At 40.5% G+C, this 23861-nt stretch overlaps 1 protein-coding gene across 9 annotated transcripts in view; it reads left to right on the top strand.

Annotated features, from left to right (window-relative positions):
• CTNNA1 (catenin alpha 1) overlaps window positions 1–23861 on the top strand; it is a 183998-nt gene that overhangs the window by 126030 nt on the left and 34107 nt on the right. For all 9 annotated transcript variants that reach the window (XM_055286068.2, XM_055286071.2, XM_055286069.2 and 6 more), the window contains 2 exons: window positions 8502–8582; window positions 9764–9916. In XM_055286068.2, coding sequence (XP_055142043.1) covers window positions 8502–8582; window positions 9764–9916 — 234 coding nt within the window. The remainder of the gene's footprint in view (window positions 1–8501; window positions 8583–9763; window positions 9917–23861) is intronic.

Genomic DNA, 23861 nt, shown 5'->3' with positions numbered 1-23861 from the left:
TCAGAGCTACTGTTCTACAGGAACTTGCCCCCAAAAGTTTTAAAGACAGTAGTCTCATAGGAGTGGTCTCTTAAATTTCTTAAATGAAAATAAGCCCTTGGGATGTTGTAAATGCCCTTACTGAAGTCAGCTGCCTTCTGATGAAAAAACCCTTTGCCACGCAGAAGAAGCGGATTAAACTCTTCTCTCAAGTAACCACTTTAGTTCCTTGGGGAGAAAAGCATTTTAGTCAGTTGGATTAGAGCCACCACGATTAGGAATGAGTTGTGTGTTAACATGCAGAAGGAAAAGCATCTCCTTGCCCTTAAACTCTTGCTTTTTAGTCTGCTTGGCCTACCTTCTTAAATACTAATAAATGGAGACTACTTAAATTATATTATCTCAGTACTATTATAACAGATTTGTGGGCAAGGAAAATTGCCCAGAGAAGCATCAGTGCAATCAAGAGTAATTATTTTTTGAAGGCCTCTAAGGAAGTGGGCAGTAATGCTTGCAGTATCATGGTGCCCAGAGAGCACAGCCCCTTCCAGGTCACCAGCCATCTTTCTCACCTGCGCACTCTTTGGGTTCAGGAGGTTCAGGCTGTGGAACCAAAGAAGACATGGAGTTTGCCTTAAAAGTAAATTGGTAGAGTGCAGAGTTCCCATTGATGGAATTTTGTATCATTTTTTGGTCTTTATCTTTCTTTAGCTAAAAGGGCTTTCTAAACTTTCTCTTGGTTTCGCTATAGAGCAGCTTTCTTCTGCAAACATACGCCTTTGACTTAAAGTGGCAATACTACTTCTGGAAGGTACTGTACATATGATCTGTTTCAATTTTCACTGCTTTAGATGTTCATGATAAGGCAAAGGAGAAGTAAAATCTAACCCGTCTCCTCTCTGTAAATGGTTTTAAGCAAATTAAGTGAGTCAAGTGTCAGGGCTTAGATGGCTGTAGTTGTCTGCATTCCTCCACATGAGAGTTCGCTTTTCATATGTATTGCTGATGAGGGAGAGTTATTCCCCTACTTGGAGAAGCAAATGTACAGATATATTCATGAAATTTCCTGTTCTTCTGTGGGAGGGAGGGTAGAGAGGGAGCTTTATATTTGCTTTATGCTAAAAAGGCAAATGTTTCTTTCATCATACCCAGCTCCAAAAATTGTGTATGCCCTGGCACCAAAGTGTTGCCCAGAGGTGTTTTGGAGGAGCATGTTAAAATAAACCTTGTTGCTGGCAGTCTCAATCCCTGCTTTTAAAAAAAATGATAGCTGGCCAGGCACAGTGGTAGCCTGTAATCTCAGCACTTTGGGAGGCCAGAGTGGGTGGAGCACGAGGTCAGGAGTTCAAGACCAGCCCGGCCAAGATGGTGAAATCCCATCTCTACCGAACATACAAAAATCAGCTGGGCACGGTGACAGGAGCCTGTAATCCTAGCTACTCAGGAAGCTGGGGCAGGAGAATCGCTTGAACCAGGTGGCAGCCTGGGTGACAGAGTGAGACTCCGTCTTTAAAAAAAAAAACAAAAGCCATTTTTAGGGTGGAGGTCCTAGATGTTGTGGGTCTTATGTCCTCTGCTAAGAACCTTTTAAGGTGTTAACTGGCAACCACATACTTAGGCTTATGTTGTAGCCAGACTTGTATTAGAGTAAGTGGGTTTTACTAGCTTGTCTTTTTTTGAAGGAGAAGGGAACCTTTCAATAGTAGAGTGTCTACATTAGACTACCAGAATCTCCATTTCTGCCTGGATCCTTGTCTCCATCCCTGCCTTCTGTTGATTTTATTTTGTTGTTGTGTGTGTGTGTTTGTTTTTTTTTTTTTTTTTTTTTTTTTTTAAAGACAGTGTTTTCACTCTTTCACTCAGGCTGGAGTGCAGAGGCACGATCATAGTTCATGGTAACCTTGAACTCCTGGTTCAAGTGATCCTCCAGAGTAGCTAGGACTACAGGCACATGCCACCATACCCAGCTAATTAAATAATTTTTTTGTGTGGAGACAGGGTCTCACTGTGTTGCCTAGGCTGGTCTCGAACTCCTGGCTTCAAGAGATCCTCTCACCTTGGCCTCCCAAAGTTTCTAGGATTACAGGTGTCAACCACGATGCCAGCTGATTTTGATTTTTAAAGTCCTTTTGTCACCTTCTTAGTAAACACAACTGAGAAAGCAGTAGAAAGGGATTCTGGTTACACTAACAATGGTAAGCAGTGTTTCTTTGGATGCACCTTACACATTGTGGGACATAGCTTTCTAGTTTTGGATACATGTGCACTCCGGCAGTTGTTGCTGTTGGGGAAGTTTTGGGGTCAGAATCATTTGACGACCTGCTTCCCTTGTATTTTGTGCCCAGGGCTAGATAATTCAGCAAGGTATCTTGGAGCAGTGCATCTAAGTTGGGCATTAGGTTATGGAAGATCTTCCATTGAAGTTTGGACAGATGAATGTTTATACTATTAAGATGTTTTATTTCTCCTATTATAGACATCAAAACAAAAATAACAGAATCTATCTTGAAGTTTTTGTGTTTGTTCATTTGTTTTTGAGACAAGGTCTCACTCTGTTGCCCAGGTTGGAGTGCAGTGGCGTAACCTCCCAGGCTCCATTGATCTCCCTCCTTAGCCTCCCAGATAACTGGGACTACAGGTGTATACCACCATGCCTGGCTAATTTTTCATAGAGACAGGGTTTCATCATGTTGCCTAGGCTGGTCTTGAACTCCTGGGCTCAAGCTGTCCTCCCACCTCAGCCTCCCAAGTCGTTGGGATTACAGGCATGAACCGCCATGCCCAGACCATCTTGAAGTGTTGATTAAAGCATAGACTGAAATTTTTATGGCAACACCCCGCCCCCGCCTTTTTTAAAAACTCTTCTTCTGCTAGTGGCTTCATTTCATTGTGTTCATGTTTCCCCTTTCCTCTCTGTGTAGCATGCTTCATCTTTTATTCTGAAATACATAGCCAAGTTTGGGGTTGTCCTTCCTTTCTCCTCTCTGCATTTCTGAGTAGCTTTTGATGTAGATGTATTACCTACATAGATGGCCCAAGGGGCTATACAAAGCTGTTTGCACAGGATAGAATTAAGAGGTAAGATACCCATTCATACTTGAAGAATCGTTCAATTTTAGTGGGCTCTCTGACCCAGTTGTCTAAATTTAAGGGGTTAGTTTGCATGTTTGTTGGCTATATGCTAGCACTTAAGGTTGATGAAGCTTGGAAACCATCATCTGAGAACCCTCTTAAAAGGTTCTGGGCTGGAAGGGCAGTGACAAGTGATATGGCAAGGAAAAAATACACACAGTGAATATGTGATGTCGTTAATGCAAAGAAAATTCATAAAAATTTGGCCCAAAGAGAACAAGATCATTTCTTACTCTGTAAGGTTTATAGCAGCATGTCAGCATTCTGTCTGCAGCTGAGATGTTGATTCCTCCTTGTATTGCACATTGCTGAAAGGGGCTTCCTGAGGCTGGAGGGAGCAGTGAGGTAAGACTCTCCTCCTTGAGAGCTTATCTTGATGCTTGTTGCGTTTGTCAGTGTCCGTTCTGCTCTTTGTAATTTAAGAAGAGGGCACTCTTTGAAAAGAATTTAGGAATACAGGACTATATAATCATCGTATTCTAAAATTGATCTATTATTGAGCTTTGCATAAAGCACTCCCAGCAACTGTTACATGTTCAGCTTAGGCAGAGCCCACCAGCCATTTGTGGGCCAGGTAGAACAACCAAGGTCAAATTGCTTCTCCTGTTATTCATTAATGTATGTTGTACGACACTGTGTTGCCCAGCCCACAGCAAGCCTTTTAGCCCTACTCATGAAGACATGTATTGACTCCCTAAAAGCTGCTAGTTTCCCTTAGTTTTCAAACATTTTTCTTGATAATTCTCTTTAAAGTTCTCTTTCCTCTCAGAAACTTTCTTGGTTGTGAGCAACAGCTTGGTTATCACTTCCTTTCTCAAGATCTTCATCTCTTGCTTTATTGAAAGTCTCTACTGTATGGATGACAGCCCCAGTTCTCTTTTTTATTGTCTTGGGTAGAAGAAGCTTCAATGCTGATTCTTACTTGGTCTTGTAAAATGCCATAATTCATTGTTTGTTGTTGTTGTTATTGAATTTTCTAATGGCGGAGGAGGTATTTTATCTAACTAGATCTTCCTGTTAAACTAATCAGACCTCCCTGTTTGTTACCTTTTTAAACAGTCTTTAAATGTTAAGGGTTAAAACACTGTATTTCACCCTCCTCTACTCAGGCTTACCCTAGATTAAAATGAGGATAGAAAGCAGAGGTTTATTTGAAGTCTTATATTCTAACTAGTGACAAGCAGAGACTGATGACTTGCCACATAGATTACACATGAAGTCCTATATCTTTTAAACATGTCTCTAATTGGTTATTGGTTTCTCATTTCATTCATGTCCAATGGGAGACAGACAAGTCAACAGGTAATTATCCTAAGGTATGATTTGAGAAGGTCTTTGAGAGGAAACATGAGATGGTGTGGGAGCATTCTGTGGGGACACTGAACTTGAATTTAGGGCTGAGGTTGGCTGGTGGAAGCTTCCACAAGGAAGTAGTTTCTCATCTGAACGATGGGTAGGAGTTGGAAGGAGGGGAGAAGAGTATTTTAGTTAGGTGAGAGAGAGCATGACATGTCTGAAGAACAAAAATGTATGTGTGTGGGTCAGCATGGAAGATGGCAGAGTGACCATAGGTTCATTAAAGCAGTAGGAATGACCAGTTTCCCTAGGGAGAATGTGTAGAAGAAGGAGAAAAGAAAGCCTTTGTTTGGCAGAAGAGATTATGTGGATCTTTCAATTTAGAGCATTTTTTATCTAAGAAATATGGTGGGATGATACTTGTTTCGTGCAGTCAGGTTGAGTAGCTTTTTTGTAGGTTCACCTGCAAACTTTTGCCTTTTCATTTAGGGACTAAAATGTGCCTTGAGATGCCACCAGCAATGCCAGGAACATATTTCATCCCTTCCAAACTGACAAGGGTTTTAGTAAAAAGTTTCCTCACTACTTCCAGTAATAGTTATATGCTACAGGGTTGCTTTTCCTAAGGTTATGTTTGAGTAACTTAATTTTTGTTCAGTTAATGCTAGAAATAAAAAATCATAACTTTAATCTCAAAAGAAGTAGAATCTTGTTTTTGTTTGTTTGTTTTTTGAGACGGAGTCTCGCTTTGTCACCCAGGCTGGAGTGCAATGGCGCAATCTCGGCTCACTGCAACCTCTGCCTCCCGGGTTCAAGGGATTCTCCTGTCTCAGCCTCCCGAGTAGCTGGGATTACAGGCACACGCCACCACGCCTGGCTGATTTTTGTAATTTTGTAATTTTAGTAGAGACGGGATTTCACCATATTGGTCAGGCTGAAACCAAAGGTTTCAGCTTTGAGGCTAAAGGTCTCAGACTCCTGACCTCAGGCTATCCACCCGCCTCAGCCTCCCAAAGTGTCAGGATTACAGGCGTGAGCCACCGCACCCAGCAGAATCTTGTTTTAAGATGAGCAAGCTTTATATTTTCCTCAAGCTCAGTGTTAAGGTTGTGAGTGTGTCTGTGTGTACTCATCTCTATTACATTTTAAATGATTGCTACCCTAAACTTGCTATTTGGACTATATTTTTCTAAAATGATACTGTGATTTTAAAATGGTCTGTCTAGTATAACTTAAAGGGCTTAGTAAATAACTGCTCCTAAACTGCCCCCCTTCTGATTAATGAGGCATAAACCTCTATTTCCTGCAGTAACAAGAAAGACAAATTGACTTTTTGGGTAGTTTGACAAAGACAGAATTAACAGATTCATGGTGTGGGCTGCATTGCATCTTAAAGTGAATTTTGCTGTGTGACTGTAATTCTTTCAAAAGTCAAGTTCAAGGATTTGGTTTTACATAACTTGAACAGTAAATCTTTTTACTCAAATTGAGAAAATTTTGGGCATTTCAGGTTGTAGGGGATTGGGCTTTCATGAAGTCTACATGCTCAACCTTTGGGTTTCAGATTCTAAGTGTTTTCTAGAACAAATGATCTATTAGAAACACCAGAAAAATGTGGCTAGGAACAATGGCAAACTTTACCGGGTTTATTTAGAGAAATTTTCTTGAAGTGAGTGCTTGAGTATCTTAAGGAATATGCTGAGACTTTCCTGACTAAAGCATTAATTATGAAGTCAGTTTGATTGTGATTCAGTTTGTCTTAGATCCTGGTATTTTGAGCTTTAAGATTGTCAGTAAATAATTGCATGTCTCAAGCTGACTAATGTCAACAAGAAAGAGTGAAACTCTGTAGAATGTTTGAACAAATAAATATTCTAGGGCTCAATATGAGTGGCCGAGGCCCTAGGCACAGTCTCAAGAACATATTCCCAAGGTGGTTGGGTCATACCTTGATTTTATACATTTTAGGGGGACAGAATTTATAGGTAGACATTAATCAATACATGTGAGGTGTACATTGGTTTGGTCCTGAAAGCCTGGACAGTTTGAAAGGGTTGGAGGGGGGCTTCCAGGTCATAGGTGGATTCAAAGATTTCCTGATGGCAGTTAGTTGAAAGGATTAAGCTCTCCCTGAAGAGCTGAAGTCGGCAGAAAGAAATGTTTGTAGTTAAGATAAATGGGGGCGGGAAGCCAAGGTTCTTGTTATGTAGATGAAGCCTCCAGGTAGTAGGCTTCAAATATTAGATGGCAAATCAGATCCTAAAAAGTGCCAGATTTCTTAGTTAAATTTCTCCTAAATCAGGAAAAAACCTAGAAAGAGAAGGAGATTCTCTACAGAATGTACATTTTCCCCAAAAGTGACTAATTTGCAGGGCCATTTCAAAATATTAATATTTCAGAGAAATACATTTTGGGGTAAAATAGTTGGATTTCTTTCAGGGCCTGCTATCTGTCATGTGATGTTATAATAGAGTCCAGTTGGAATTTGGTATCTTATTGCTACAAATAATCTGCTTTGTCAGTCTTAGATCTCTGTTTTAATGTTAGTGCTGGTCAGTTGTGCCTGAATTCCAAAGGGAGGAGAGTATAATGAGGCACATCCAACTCCCTCCTTCCCATGATGGCCTAAACTAGTTTTTCAAGTTTACTTTGGAATTCCCTGGCTGAGAAGGGGGTCCATTCAGTTTGATTGGTTGACATTCATGACCCTGAATAAATCAGTTTATTCCTGCAGGTAGAAATCTTCCTATTTGAATGCGTTTTCGTTGAGACCTCTCCTCCCCATCAGTATTAATGGAATACTTAATTTTGTTGGCAGTACAAGAGGGTTAGGGGGAAAGGCTTAAGGAATGAGACCATAACCAGATTTGATAGTGACCACATCAATTTTACTTGTATTTCAACTCTTACTATTCCCCGTTGTTTCCTTTCTGCCCTTTGCTAAATAACCTATATCCCTCAATATTTCTAATAGTCCATAGAGAGATAGGTGGCATTTTCCCCAATTGACAGGTAAGGGATAAGAGATAAAGTGAATAAAAAATGTACATTAAAGGCACTTAGTAAACAGATCTCCCCATTGCTAACCATTCATCTGCTCTACTGGCTTGTGTACTAAGAGTATACCCATACCAAAATGTCTTGAGGACATCCAAAGGGAGAACATTGGGCTAAATTCGTTTGTTCATTTGTGTCTCTCCTATTATTTGCTGACATGTTTTTCAGAAAGAACCGTATTTGTTTTGTGAAAACAAGCTTTTAATATACTTTATATATACTTTATAGTTTAACCTACATGATGTAGGCATTTCCAGGGACACAACAATCTCCACCTGGGATTTAAAAAAAGACGTTTGTCTCTTTTCTTTCAACTGCTATCTATTTTATTCCATTTGATTCTGCTTAGAATGTTACCCTGGCAAATCTTGACTCAACACTTTGACCTCTGAAGAAATGCTGTTTTACATACCACTTCAAGAGTGACTAGTGTGTTCTTTTCTGTGCAATATAACTGCATTAAAGCTTAGCCTAGGATTTTTTTTAAGTGACCAAAGTAATCCTACAAAGCATTATGATTTGAGCTGCATAATAAACATTATTAGCTCTGACCTATCAGGTACATCTTAGTTTTTAAATTTGTTGCTTCACATTGTTTCAGTGCCAGGTCCCATTTTTCACATCTTGACATTCTTCAAATCTCAGAGTTCATCAAAATCAGGTGTACCCTGTTCTTGCTGCAGTTCAAGGAGAGCTGCTTCATTAATAAAATTGGTGTATGCTGAACCTTGAGTTAAAATACAAATTTAATTTTTAAAAGCCAAACTTTTAAGCAAAGCTCTTTGTCTCTTGGCTTCTCTTATTTTGGCAAAACTCCCTCAATTCCAATCATCAGATAATGTGGAGCCCAAGAATTGTAAGGTTGGGTTTTTATGAATAAAGCCACATAACACCCCTCTGCTCCCCAGTATTTTCCAACTTTGGGTTTAAGAAGTTGTACTGTTTTTTCAATGTTGACATGAGCACAAATGGCTATAGGCTATCATTAGATTTCTTTGTAAATGAATAAAATGCTCATCTCTTTTCCTTTTATCCAGGCTGGACGTAAAGAAAGAAGTGATGCACTCAATTCTGCAATAGATAAAATGACCAAGAAGACCAGGGACTTGCGTAGACAGGTAATCTGGACGAAAGTGCTGATTGTTTTTCTAAGTTCTCTATTCTGTAGTTTTGATTAAAATCCTAATAAGCACTGGCCTTACATTTTTTTAGTAAGAGAAAGGATGGATTTTCACAAGAAAGTGCCTATCTTTGTTTTGTTGCTAATATGCTTCTTAATGGCTAATCAAATTTCATGAAGACATGGGATAATACAGTCTCACTGTGTTGGACTGAATAAGTTAGCTCTAGTGTGAAAGGCATGTACAGGTAGGAAAATAAATTTAAAATGACTTGGAGACCTGTGAAAATAATCCTGAAGGATCTTGTTGTATTGGCTATGTACAATAGAGACAGAAATTTCAGTTATTTATTTGACTTGCCCTATACTCATTATACACTTGCAGTTCCCTTAGATCCATGGTGAAATATTTCCAGTTCCAAATATGGTAGGTATAGAGATATTTGAGGTGCTGAATTTTCTGAGTTAGTAAATAGAGAGTAGAGAAATCGAACCTTTTAATGATAAATGACCCCATTAACATTTAGAGTCAAATTGAGTTTTAGTCTTTAAAGAAGTTAGGGTTGATTTTATAAAACAATGTATTAAGACTTAAGAAGTTGTAATACAGACAATTTTTAAGAGGTAATGGATAGATATTTTATTGCTTATGTCTGATATAAAACAAAATTAAAGATAGAATATATCTTTATTCAATTTCCTTTTGGTGAAGCAGTATCAGAAATGGTTATAACAAGAACCTTAAATTTTAAGGTTCATAGTGTGTGAATCCTTTCAGATAAACCAGATAGCTCTTTTTTCTCTCTTCTATTTTTATTTAGCCAATTAGGCTAATTATATATATTCCAAAGCTATGTGCCAGTTCAACCCAGAGTTGCTTTCAGTTCAGCTTTTGTATTAAGTTGTAAGCCTAAGTTTTGTAATTCCCAAGAAAAAAGGATATTGTCTTAAAAACTGAGATTCTGTTGCTGAAATGCTGTAACTGTAGTAATGTAAACCACTGTCTCCATGATAATGTGTTTCCTGTGTTGCAGATTATGTAACTGCATGGCTTACACGAGGGGTCCTCATAGTCTACCATAAGCTTCATTAGATTTAAGTGTACAAGAGAATAAAAAGCCATCTATTTAATACCTTTTTGGTAGAAATAAAATCAAATTTTTACAATTTAATCATTAGCTCCGCAAAGCTGTCATGGACCACGTTTCAGATTCTTTCCTGGAAACCAATGTTCCACTTTTGGTATTGATTGAAGCTGCAAAGAATGGAAATGAGAAAGAAGTTAAGGAGTATGCCCAAGTTTTCCGTGAACATGCCAACAAACTGATTGAGGTAAGTGAATTGGCAGTTTCATTGACTTGTAGGCAACTTGGTGAAGTGTGGTGAGTTTTAATCACATTATTTAATCAGCTAAAATTTGTAAGGGCTCACTTAACATACAACATGTTTGAGATGATAGTCTTTCATTATCACTTAACATCTAAGGAAAACTACCATTTTGGTCACTTTACATTAATTATGTACATTATTAAATACTAACAGTTCCTATCCTAGAAGCCTAACGTCTCCACTTAATTCAAATAAAGATAAATCATGACATGACTAGACTCAAAAGATAGGATAGAAAGCAACAGTGCCTAAGAGCCAGAGCTCAGGGACCGCACTGCCTGCGCTTGCATCCTGACAAGTTAACCTTCCTCAATTGCCATTTCTTGTGTGTAAAATTAGGACACTAATAATATCTATCTTGGGATTATTTTGGGGACCTAAAGAGATGATGTATGTCCAATGCTTAGCTTTATGCCTGAGACATAGACTCAGACCAGTCTTGTTTTAAAAGTAAAGAAACTGAGCCCTGACATGGGGCTAATTAGTTATATTTGCTTGGTAGAAATCTGTATGTAAGTAGTTGGTTTGTAGGGTGGCAAGAAGAAAGAGTGAATCGTGACTTAATTCCCAGGTAAGTTAGGCTTACTTCTCCTTTTGCTAACTGAAATTATGTTACTTAATTTATTCATTATTGCTGTATTTTGGAAATGGAATGCAAAATAACCATATATTCAAGTTATTTGATTTTGTAATCTTAATGCAGAACATCTAATACTTGGTAAAGATATTCCATAGACCATATGGTAAGCTGGTCATTGTGTAAAAACAGAAAATGGGACCTTATGTAAAATGTGTGTCTCGTACTTTTGGATTTATAGTGATATTAGGCCATGTTTTGTTTTGTTTTTGTTTGTTTGTTTTGAAACTGAGTCTTGCTGTGTCGCCCAGGCTGGAGTGCAGTGGTGCAGTCTCAGCTGACTGCAATCTCTGCCTCCTGGGTTCAAGCGATTCTCCTGCCTCAGCCTCCTGAGTAGCTGGAATTACAGGCACCCGCCACCATGCCTGGCTAATTTTTTTTGTATTTTTTTTTTAGTAGAGATGGGGCTGGTCTCAAAACTCCTGACCTCAAGTGATCTACCTACCTTGGCCTCCCAAAGCGCTAGGATTATAGGCGTGAGCCACTGCACCTGGCTAGGCCATGTTAATACCATAAAAATTTTCCGAGGAAAACATCAGTAATCACATCGTGCATTACTAATTTTACATCGTTTTCTTTGAACATTAAGTGTTATTCTGACCTGAATTCATTATGTACAGAATACATAGGTCAGTCTGCTATTTAAGTTAATGATTCTGGCATTTGAAACTAAAATTAGAAGACTTTGATTTTGTGTCTCCATTAAGCATAATCTTGTTTGCAATAGTCACATGACAGCATGAGGTATAACTTCCAGATACACAAAGATTGCGCTCAGGAAGCCAGTCTCTTGTAAGTAGCATACATATTAGAAAGTTCTTCCGCATGGTAGGAAGCAAGGATGCTGCCAGCCCAAGGCCTTGGGTGCCAGCGTGGTGAAGGGTTGAGTGTGGCAGCTGAAGAGAGGGCAGTCATTGTCTGTATTGGAGCATCCTTTATTAGGGCCAGCTGCACCATCCTCTGCCTCTCCAGCCTAAGAGAGCTGACATTTGCTTAGCACCTACTGTGTATCAGCTATGTGCAAGTACAGTGTACTTCCCACAACATTTCTCAGGTAAGGAAACAGGTTTACAGAGGTTAAGTAAGTTGCCTAAGTTCACCTGGCTTACATCCCTCCAGTAATGAGCACTGTGCACTCAAGCTCACTGCTTAGTGGACAGCCTAACACCCCACTAGAAGCATTGAGTGGGCCAGGAAGTATTGGAGACCTTGCTCCAGGAGCTTTTTCCAAGCTTATATATTTTATTGTATTTCATTTAATTCTGAACACTGCTAACCAAGGGCCCCCTAGAACTGAGAGTTTGGTGTTCCCCATCACAGCTCAGTTTTGACCCCTTTCTAACCTCTCTTCTCTTCACACCCCCACACATTAACTATGCATTAAGTGACACATGGCTTTTCATTGCTTGAGGCATAACCATAGGCTTTGTATTCCTATTCTGCAAACAGTTAAATTACATTTACGGTAATAGAGACACTAGGATGTATAATTGCATATGTCCGTGAAAAGGAAGTAAAATTTTTTTTTTTTTTTTTTTTTTTTTTTGAGACGGAGTCTTGCTCTGTCTCCCAGGCGGGAGTGCAATGGCGCGATCTCGGCTCACTGCAAGCTCCGCCTCCCGGGTTCATGCCATTCTCCTGCCTCAGCCTCCCGAGTAGCTGGGACTACAGGCGCCTGCCAACACGTCCGGCTAATTTTTTGTATTTTTAGTAGAGATGGGGTTTCACTGTGTTAGCCAGGATGGTCTCGATCTCCTGACCTCGTGATCCGCCCGCCTCGGCCTCCCAAAGTGCTGGGATTACAGGCTTGAGCCACCGCGCCCGGCCGGAAGTAAATTTTTAAAGTGTTGTAGAAGCCTCAGATTCCTGACTTATGGCAGAATTTTATTCTTCAGTGACAAGGCTTCTCCTCCACTACCACTTTTGTATTATAATGAAACACTTTGAACTAGTTAGTGACTTGTTTTAAGCAAAGGTAAAATATTTCATTGTGAGTGTTAATTTCTTGACTGCTTCATTTCTTCTTGTTCTCTTCTAACTGGATTAAATGTCTACAGGCCAACTTTGGTTTTAAGGTCCATTTGCCATTTTCCCTGGAGTGTAAGGGAAGTGAGAGTGCTGTATGAAAGTTGGGCAGGGATGATGGTGATAAGCCTCTGGCAAGAGAGGAGAGGTTCAGATACTGCAGCCACTGAGAAGTCTGCCAGATGTGTTTGGGTTGAGTGCTCCTCCTAAAATACTGCAATATAGTTCTGATGATAATCACCAGAAGTTAGTGCAGACCCCACAGGTTAAGGGCATGGTCCCCAATAAGATTGCCCTCACTTCACATGCCAGCTGCAAGTTCTGGGGTCCCCAGGCCACCTGTACTTCTGACCAGCCAGGTACAAATCTGAGGGGTTCCTATGACCCACCTCAGGTTTCAGTAATTCACTAGAACAACTCATAGAATATTTTATTATAAAGGATACTAATCAGGACCAGCCAAATGAGGAGACACATAGGATGGAGTCTGGGAAGGTCTCAAATACAGAGATTCTATGCCTCTCCCAATGAAATCAAGGTTCATCATCCTCTTTTCACATTGATGTTGCACCAACCAGAAGCTCCACTGAGTTTCAGTGTTCAGAGTTTTTATTGGGGTTTCATTACGAAGGCATGATGATCCAATAATGATATAGTTGAACTCAATCTCCAGTCCCCTTCCCTGAAAGCCCCAGTCCTCTAATCACATGATTGGCCACCTATCCTGAGGAAATCTCCTTAGCAGAAACTATCAGGGCTTGCCATGCATGAATAACATTCTTCCATTACTACTGAAATTCCAAAGATTCAGAGGTTTCCTCACAGGAATCCAGGACAAAGACCATACCAGACAAATTATATAATACCTCCTCATCTTAAAGGTATGTGGAATGCATGATTTTTAGGTAGCTTGACTACACAGGTCAGCTTAGCATGCTGCAGAGTCATAAACACCACCTGGAAGAGGTAAGGCAGGGCAGGTTTGTTTCTGCAGCTTTATGTCCATCCTTTTTATGGTCGTTACCCAGTGATTTACCACTTGTCTTATTGGGTGTTATTTGCTTTGAGCTTTCCTTTTCCCTGGAGATTCTCTTTTCTGAGTCAAGTTTTTTCTTCTCCGCAGGGAATCTGATCCCATCTCTTCACACCAGAGTGAGTGGTCCTTTCTCATAGAATCATAGGTTCTTAGTCTGGTGTGTAAATCCCTTTCACTTGTGATGTTTATTGTCATGTAGTCTTTCTTGGATCCTTCAGCAGTGGGAAACTCTTCCTCCAGAGACAGCATATTTAATTGGTATGGTAGATTCTCTGGCTGTTAGGGGAGGGGAGTCACAACCTCCTTTTTTTGGGGAACCTCTCCTATCCATGTGCTTGCTGATTACACACATGTGAATTAGAAGTACTTTAAACATAAGATAAATGGCCGGGCGCGGTGGCCCATGCCTGTAATCCTAGCACTTTGAGAGGCTGAGGTAGGCAGATCACTTGAGGTCAGGAGTTTGAGACCAGCCTGGCTACATGGTGAAACCCCATCTCTACCAAAAATACAAAAATTAGCTGGGCATGGTGGCGGGCGCCTGTAATCCCAGCTACTCAGTATGCAAGGCAGGAGAATTGCTTGAACCCAGGAGGTGGAGGTTGCAGTCAACCGAGGTTGTGCCACTGCACTCCAGCCTGGGTGACAGAGCGAGACGCCGTCTCAAAAAATAAATAAATAAAATAACAACAACCACAAAAACAAAAAACCGTAAGATTCATATGTGAAAGGAAAATAAATCTTGGGACCCCCAAATCACTAAGCTAAAGGGGAAAGTCAGTCTGGGAACTGCTTAAGACAAACCTGCCTCCCATTCTTTGCAAAGTCATTTCTCTGCTGCGGAGATAAATGCATATCTGATTGATTGCTTCCTTTGGAGAGGGAATCAGAAACTCAAAAGAATGCAACTCTTTGTCTCTTATCTACCTATGACCTAGAAGCCCCTTCCCTCCTTCGAGTTGTCCAGCCTTTTAGACAGAACCAGTGTACATCTTACATATATTGATTGATGTCTCATGATTCCCTAAAATGTATAAAACCAAGCTGTGCCCCAAGCATCTTGGGCACAGGACTTCCTGAGGCTGTGTCACAGGCACATCCTTAACCTTGGCAAAGTAAATTTTCTAAATTGACTGACACCTATCTCAGATATTTTGGGTTAACACATACTTACATATTTTCAAGATGTGGTATAGAAAAAGAATATAAAATATGGAAAAAGAATATAAAATAGCTAAGGTTTTTTTTTTTTTTTTTTTTTTTTTTTTTTTTTTTTTTTGGAAACAGAGTCTTGCTCTGTCGCCCAGGCTGGAGTGCAATGACATGATCTTGGTTCACTGCAACCTCCGCCTCCCGGTTTCAAGCGATTCTCTGCCTCAACCTCTCAAGTTGCTAGGATTACAGGTGCCTGACGTCACGCCTGGCCATTATTGTATTTTTAGAAGAGATGGGGTTTCAGCATGTTGGCCAGGCTAGTCTTGAACTCCCAATCTCGATCAAGTGATTTGCCCGCCTTTGCCTCCCAGAGTGCTGGGATTACAGGTGTGAGCGACTATGCCCAGCCCAGTAATAATTTTTTATATTGCTTATATGTTGAAATAATTTTTGGTACCTTTTTGCTTTTTTAATGTGCCTACTAAAAAATTTTAAAATTCAGGCTGAGTGCGGTGGATCATGCCTGTAATCCCAGCACTTTGGGAGGCTGAGGCAGGCAGATCGCCTGAGGTCAGGAGTTTGAGACCAGCCTGGCCAACATGGTGAAACCCTGTCTCTACTAAGAATACAAAACTTAGCCAGGTGAGGTGGCAGGTGCCTGTAATCCCAACTACTCGGGAGGCTGAGGCAGGAGAATCACTTGAACCCGGGAGGCGGAGGTCGCAGTGAGCAGAGATTGCGCCGCTGCACTCTAGTCTGGGCGACAGAGAGAGACTCCGTCTCAAAATAAATAAATAAATAAATAAATAAATAAATAAATAAATATAAATAAGTTAAAAATTCTTCCGTGGCTCTTGTACTTTTGTTGATCTAGATGATTTCCCTGAACCTTTTAGAGGCTCATTTTTGTCCCAGCTCTCCTCTGAATGCCCTTCACTCAAGGCCAGCCCTCCCGGAACACCTGTTCCGGGGTCTGGGGATGAGGGTAGAGCAGTGGAGGCTGTCATCATTCCGGAAGGAGACTGCCCAGTGTATCCTAGGATGCCTTCAGCCTTTTGGGCAGCAGCCTCACTCTATGATGCCCATTGTGCTCACAGTTGGTCAGAATCCCTAGGCTTTCCCTACATAGGTGCTGCTGCTCAGTGTCATCATGTTCATTCCTATCATCGTGGATGCGGGTGGGTGTTTGGCTCTATGTATGGCTTTGAAACTCACCTAGTATAACCTTCTTATATTCCATCTCATGTTCTGTCCTATTAGGATTGCTGCTGCACTGTTCTACATATTATTGGCTGCCCCCTTCCATTTGTGTCCTTTCTTTAAAATAAAAAAAATATATCTTTTCTCCTTTTATCCAACCTGATGTTTTATTTTTTATTTATTATTTTTTCTTATTTCTCTATTTTTTTTAATTTATTTGTTTATTTTTGAGATGGAGTCTCTCTCTCTCACCCAGACTGGAGTGCAGTGGCACAATTTCGGCTCACTGCAACCTCCACCTCCCAGATTCAAGTGATTCTCCTGCCTCAGCCTCCTGATCAGCTGGGATTACAGACACGTGCCACCACGCCCACATAATTTTTGTATTTTTAGTAAGAGATGGGGTTTCACCATGTTGGTCAGGCTGGTCTCGAACTCCTGACCTCGTGATCTGCCCACCTCGGCCTCCCAAAGTGCTGAGATTACAGGCGTGAGCCACCGTGCCTGGCCTATTTTTTTTGAGACAGTCTTGTTCTGTCACTTACGCTGGAGTGCAGTGGCATGATCTCTGCTCACTGCAGCCTCCGCCTCCCAGTTCAAGCGATTCTGCCTGCCTCAGCCTCCTGAGTAGCTGGGATTACAGGTGCCCACCACCCTGCCTGGCTTATTTTTTTTTTTTTTTTTGGAGACGGAGTCTCGCTCTGTTGCCCAGGCTGGAGTGCAGTGGTGCGATCTCTGCTCACTGCAGCCTCTGCCTCCCGGGTTCCCACCATTCCCCTGCCTCAGCCTCCCAAATAGCTGGGACTACAGGCACCAGCCACCACGCCCGGCTAATTTTTTTGTATTTTTAGTAGAGACGGGGTTTCACCCTGTTTAGCCAGGATGGTCTCGATTTCCTGACCTGGTGATCTGCCCCGGCCTCCCAAAGTGCTGGGATTACAGGCGTGAGCCACTGCGCCCGGCCTGCCTGGCTGACTTTTGTAGTTTTTAGTAGAGACAGTGTTTTGCCATGTTGGCCAGGCTGGTCTCGAACTCCTGACCTCAGGTGATCCACCCACCTCAGCCTCCCAAAGTGCTAGGATTACAGGTGTGAGCCACCATGCCTGGCCTCTGATGTTTTAAAAAATATTGCCTAAGATTAGGCATAATATAGAGCCTTTACTTCTCTTTTTTTTTCTTTCTTTTTTTTTTTTGAGACAAGCACTCACTTTGTCACCTAGGCTGGTGTGCAGTGGCAGTCACAGCTCACTGAAGTCTTGACCTCCCAGGCTCAGATGATCCTCCCACCTCAGCCTCCTGAGTAGCTGGGACCACAGGTGCACCACCATGCCTCACAGATTTTTTTTATTTTTTGTAGAGATGGAGTTTTGCCATGTTGTGCAGGCTGTTCTCAAACTCAAGTGATCCTTCCACCTTGGCCTCCCAAAGTGCTGGGATTACAAGTGTGAGCCACTGCGCCTGGTCTACTTAGTTTCTGTGGCCACCTCCCTAGTCTGCACTGCCATCTCTCACTGGGCTTCTGTCACAGCCTCCTGATTATGATTATGATTATGATTATGATTATGATTATGATTTTCTTGCACTAGCCCTGTCCCTCCCCTGACCCACCCATCCTGTGGCTTCTAGGTAAGCCTGGAATAATATTCAAAAATCCAGATTCTCAACCATGGCCCCTAAGTTTCCCTGCCTACAGCTGCCATTCGTCCTGTGTCTCCCTTGCCGAATGACTTCTGCCATAGTTGACTAGTTTTCATCTTTGACCATACCTAAACATGTCACCACCTGTGCCCTCTACCCACATGTCACTTCTGTAGAGAAACTTTCCTGGAACCCTTATCCCCTCCATTCCATCCTCTAGCAGTCATTTTTTTCATTCACCAGTTTTACATCCTTTGTATTGCTTCTTACTATCTGAAACTATTCAATTTATTTTCTTATTTGTCTAGCCCCCACCCCATACTCCAAAAGGATATAAGTTATCGGAGGACATGGGCAAAGAATAGCACCTAGAACATAGCAGGTGCTCAACAACTACTAGATGAGGGAACCTATTGGTTCTCAAAGTTAATAAACATTAGAGTTGCCCAGGTGCTCAACATTCAGATTCCTGGGCTGCCACCCAGCCCCCTCCCCGAGATTCTGATTTAGTGGGCTGAAGACTATACTTTAGAAATGCAGAGCTCTACATTATGACTGATCGTCGGTGTTAGTGGACTTTGTCTTATTCTGAAGTATCTGTAACATTTGCACAAAAGAGCGTCGTAATGCATCTTGCATATATACACAATGTGTACAAGAGGAATGAACTGGGAAAACCTGTGGGATGTGGAGATGGTGGGAAAAATTTGGAGATTTTTTTTGAAAAGGTTAACTGACATTGATTTGAGCAGTTTTTTGGGGGGGGATGGGAGTGGCTAGAATGAAGCTTTCAAAAACCTGTAGCAAACTTCCTGTATTTGAGGGAGAAGAAAATTGTAACAAAATTCTTACAAGTATTTATAGATTTCTTAGTATGTCCTGGTCACAGTTCAGGACATTAGGAATATAGTAGTGAATACAACAGTAATCTCTACTCACATGAAGATTATCTTGTACTAAATATATATTTTATGTAATGTATATGTTTTTTACAATGTAGTAGAAATTGTACTGAGGTGATATGTGCAAGTTGTCCATTTTATCAGCATTTGAAATGGAAGTTGAACAAAAGCTGTTATTTCAGTAGCATTTTAATACATGACCAAAACAAATTTGGGGCAGATGTGTTGACTCTTGCTAACTTGGTTTTTGGAAATCTTATCTATTGCTTTAATAGAAATACTTTTCTCCCAGACCAAATAAAATAGTATAAAAAGGTTATGCTTTATTCTGGAGTTTCACATAAAGTTGCTTCAAATATATGAATAGTTCCTGAGTAGTATTAGGGCTAACACCCACTCAGAAGTGGAAGTGTTTTATGATGCCTTGTGTGTATATCACACTATGGAAATAGATTCGTTTCAAGAATAAAAACCACATATTGACTATTGAGGTTTTATCGACAGAAGTAAATTCCTCTAGTCCCCCTGTGTATACACAGTGTCAGGGAGTCTGTGTGGTGCAGGCTGCCCATTGGATCTTTATTATTTTTTGAGATGTGGTTCTTGCTTTTTTGCCCACGCTGGTCTCGAACTCCTGGCCTCAAGATATCCTCCCTCCTCAGCCTCCCAGGTAGCTAGTACTACAGGTGCACATCACTGTGCCCAGTTCTGGGTCCTTATTTTAATAAGAATCTTTTGTGATTTTACTTAAAATCAAATAGAATATTCGCCATGAGACCTCTCTTAACTGTTATTTTCTGAGGGTTTGGCTGGGACCTGTGACTGCCTCATACTGCACTTGTCGGTGGAATCTGGTAACTCCCTGCATGGTATTGAAGCCACTTCTCTTGTGTGAAGGGTGCATAGATGTTGTTTATCCTCAAGGCCAGTGAGTAAGGGGAGCAGGAGCCAGAGGGCTGGTATTGGTGGGCTGGATGGCTCTTCCCTTTACCATTTTCTTCTGTTCTGGAGTGTAGCATAGCACTGAGGGCATTTCTTTCATCTGTATAAAATAACATGGCCTTTCAAGGCCATGGTAAGGATAACACCTTTTATACTTGCCCCTTTATCCCCTATCAAGTTCATGATTTCTTTATGTTGCTCTTCAATTTAAAGTGTACTGAGGTGAAGAATTTATTCACTGTCAGAAATATTAACCTTTTTGTCAATAACGCAGTACCCATGTGTCCTTTTTAATTGCTTCATTCCTTGCCCACCTCCTTTGGCTGTGAGTAGCTTAAACAGCTAAAGAACATTGTTTTACCTTTTATTTTGCTCACTTCTGAGTACATTTTCAATTTTGTGAATTGAGAGAGTGGCATAGGGAAAATGCCATTAATGAAATCCTGCCTATAAAAATGATATATTATTCATATGATATATACAACTGATTGTGTTTCATCCTTTCCCCGCTGCTACCAGTAACTTCAGTCCAAAATCCTTTCCCCTCAGCTCTAGACCTTGTATTAAAATGTGGCTGTTATTATAATGAATTTGCTACAATAAGATTCTATTCCATGGACTCCCTTGTGAATTAAGAACCAAAAAGTGAATGTAACTGGCATACTTTTGAGCTGTTACCTATACCTCACACTGCCCGCCCCCGCCCCCGCCCAACACACACAGTATTTCCCATTACCTGGAACTTCATAGGGTATGGCTCTATTGGTTTGAAATGTGTATTTTAACTGCAAATTGAATGATCTGCATTATAACTTTTATTCCGTAGTATGCTGATAATATGTGGTAAAGTGGCCTTGAAAAAGGCTCTGTAAGGAGCATTTGAATTAAACACTGACCTGACGTGACTACCTGTGACATCTTGGGTATTTTCTCAGTGCTTCTGTGTGATACTGTAGGCTGATATTCTGGCAAAAAGTAAATTTTAAATGAAGCTTCAGTTTTCTCAGATTATGGAATGTTTTCACGAGAGAAGTTAGCTGTCCTTGGGGAGAATGCTGACCTTGGATTCCAGAAGAATTCTAAGCATACTAGCTTGATTTTTCTCACATATTCAAGGGTTTGTAAGTTCAGACCCTTACTTTTGTTTGAGACAAAATTGTCTTACATGTACTATTTTTAACACTGACCAAAAATAAGCTTTTTAGGCAGAATTTAACTACCTCGTCACATTATGGGATGATCAAGCAAAGGCAGTTGGATGAACCTTGTTCTCAAGGGGCATCAGGATTCTTCTTTTCTCTTGGAGCATTGGTAGGCATGACTAAAGAAGCACTCTGCCCAGCCTTTGCTGTGTTCCAGAAAAGAGATGCAGTTTGGATACAGCTTTTGATACAGTTTGGGTATTTGTCCCTGCCCAAATCTCATGTTAAATTGTAATCTCCAGGGACCTGGTGGGAGGTGTTGGATCAAGGTGTTTGGATCTGTCATAGCTGGTGCTGTCTTTGTGATAGTGAGTTCTTAAGAGATCTGGTCATTTAAAAGTGTGTGGCACCTGCCTCCCCCACCCCCAACCCCTTCTCTTGCTCTTCGTCTTACTGTGTGATATGTCTGCTCCCGCCTTTGCCTTGCACTATGATTGGAAATTTCCTGAGGCCGCCTCAGAAGCAGGTGCTACTGTGCTTTCTGTACAGCCTGCAGAACTGTGAGCCAATTAAACCTCTTTTCTTATAAATTACCCAATCCCAGGTATTTCTTTATAGCAATGCAAGAATGGCCTAATATAGCCTTCTTGTTTCCTCATCAGTAGAGCTGATGGATTAATGTTCAGACAGTACCTTTGCTAGCTTTACTTATAAATTATTCACACACTTAGGTAGACTAGAAGTAGAAAACTTTAAAAGTGGTTCATATAATACCATGTGAATGGAAATGATTACAAGATCATCGGAGTGGTGATCTGCACCGCTGCACTCCAGCCTGCGTGACAGAGTGAGACCCTGTCTTAAAAAAAAAAAAAAAAAAAAAAAAAAAAAAGAAGAAGTTATCCTAAAGCTTTACTACGACATGTCTAAGTGTGGATTTCTTTTTCTTTGCCCCATTTGGAATTTGTCTTCCCAAGTCTGAAAATGATATTTCTTCGCTTCTGAAAAACATTCAGCCATTATCTCTTTCAGCATTGCCTGTCCCATCATTGTCTCTGTTCTTTCTTTGAAATTCTTGGTAGTTAAATAGGAGACTTTCTCAGTTTATCTTGCATGTCTCTTAAATTCTTTTGTGGTTTCCACATTTTCCATAAGATGAAAATATCTTGATTTTTCTAAAGAATTTCCTCATTTTGACTTTCTAGGTTACTAATTCTCTTTTCAGTAGAGTTTAAGTCAATATTACTTTAAATTTCTAGAAGTGGTAGAAATTACTACTTTTTTCTTGAACTTCTATTTTGATCCTTTTCAGATCTGCGTAATTATTTTTGAGTGTCTTTTTCCTTATCTGTACTCTTCTGTTAACATAAATATATTTTTAATATTGCACTTTCGATCATTTGAGTATATGTGTTATTATGGATCTGATTACACAGGTGGTGGTTTTGCTTATTCTTGCCCAAGACGGCTCATTTCCTTGTATACTTTTTTTTTTTTTTTTTAATTTGTGAGTTCACATTCCTGGAGTTTTGTTGTGGGAATTCTTTGAGGCCTGTGTTTAGCTTCCCTTCCATGAGGTAAAATTTTCATTTATATTTGCTTCTGCCGCCTGCTTAGAGGTACTACTAATACATAACCTCTTAAATGTAAGTTTTCTGAACCATATACATAACACAATTTCTGTACCTAAACCTCTGCGGAGGGCCAGCTTTTGATTAGAATTTGGAGTGGGGTATAGGGGCTTTTTCTTCTTTTCCTCCCTGAGCGAATGCTTAGCCTGAGAAATACCCTACTTTTTCCATGGTGACTTTCTTGATCACTCTTAGGGTTGATCAGTTACTAAGGTTGTTGCCTTTTACCTGTTCCAGCTCTGTGCAGTCTCAGATCTGAGTCATCTACCTTGAGAGGACCCTGGCCTTGGCCCATTAAAACCCAAGCTCTCATCATGAAATAGTACCTCCCTGCAAAAGCCCCCACCACCAACCAGAGGAAACACTGTTTTGGCTGACTGCTTACTTCTCTAAAGTTCTCCTTTCTCTTTTCTAGCCTCTGAGAATTTCTCTTAATTTCTCACCTGCTTAGCTCTGCATTAAAAATTGAAAAAGCATTATTAAAGCATAATCTACATACCATAAATTCATCCATTTTAAGTGTACAATTCAGATTTTGGTAAGTTTACAGAACTGTGCAACCATCACCACAATCTAGTTGTAGAATTTTTCTGTTATTCATGTATACTTCATTTTTCAGTATTGTAACATACCTTGTTTCTCCTAATAAGATCACCAACACCCTTCCCTGCAAATTGGAAAGGTGGGGGCTTATCATCATTTCCCCTGTGGGTTTGGAAGTAGTTGTTAAAAACTTATTGAGTGCCTCTGAAATGTTATGACGTGCATTTGGGACTTTTACTTTATGTATGACAAGTTTGTAAAAGTTGAGTTTTTGATTTTATTGTTATTTTTGACTTTTAGGCATTCAGATCATTTTAAAGAAGAAAACTCGGGTGCTAGCTTGGCCCAGGGGCACAGGGGAAGAGACGTATGTTTTGAGCTCTGTTCCTTTGGGCTGCTGCTGCATTGGTGGGTCATTATTTAGACTTAAAAGCTCCCTGTCCCACATCTCTTCTCACTTGGTTACTCCTACAACAGGTATAAGCTGTTATGAGAGTGGGTCATTAATTTATTGTCAAGAACAAAAAGAAATCTTGTCTTCCTACAAACGTTCCAGGATAAGACGAACTCAGCCAAATAGGAAGCCAGGAGCAGTTAAGGAAGTGGGAAACAACTTGTGTTTGACTTTAGTAAATCATGAATCTATGTATAATAGAGAAAAATTGTCATTATGGTTACAGAAGGAGCAGGATTGAAATAAAGTCGTAATGGGATTCTTTCCTAAATGAAACTTCATTTAACAAATTTTATGTAAGTAAAGATCATCCATTGTGGAGTAAAGGTAGAGCCTTCCTAAAAGCCTGAAAAAGTTGTCTGTCATGTACAGATGTCTAATCTGTTGATCTGACACAGGGGGGCTGTGAGTCATTTCCTCAACAGCTCAGATTTGAGCTTGGGTTTTCCTGAAACCAGCAAAACCCAAGGCCGATTGTTTAAATGTTTTCTGAAACGTGCTCTTCTGCAAGGTCCAAACTTCCACACAGTAGGCACAGATGGTACAAAAGAGGGCTGCCTGATATCAAACTAGTGGTTGTGGT

The sequence above is a fragment of the Symphalangus syndactylus genome, chromosome 7 (genome assembly GCF_028878055.3).
Source record: "Symphalangus syndactylus isolate Jambi chromosome 7, NHGRI_mSymSyn1-v2.1_pri, whole genome shotgun sequence".
NCBI classification, from domain to species: domain Eukaryota; kingdom Metazoa; phylum Chordata; class Mammalia; order Primates; family Hylobatidae; genus Symphalangus; species Symphalangus syndactylus.
This window is presented reverse-complemented; position numbering and strand designations above follow the sequence as displayed.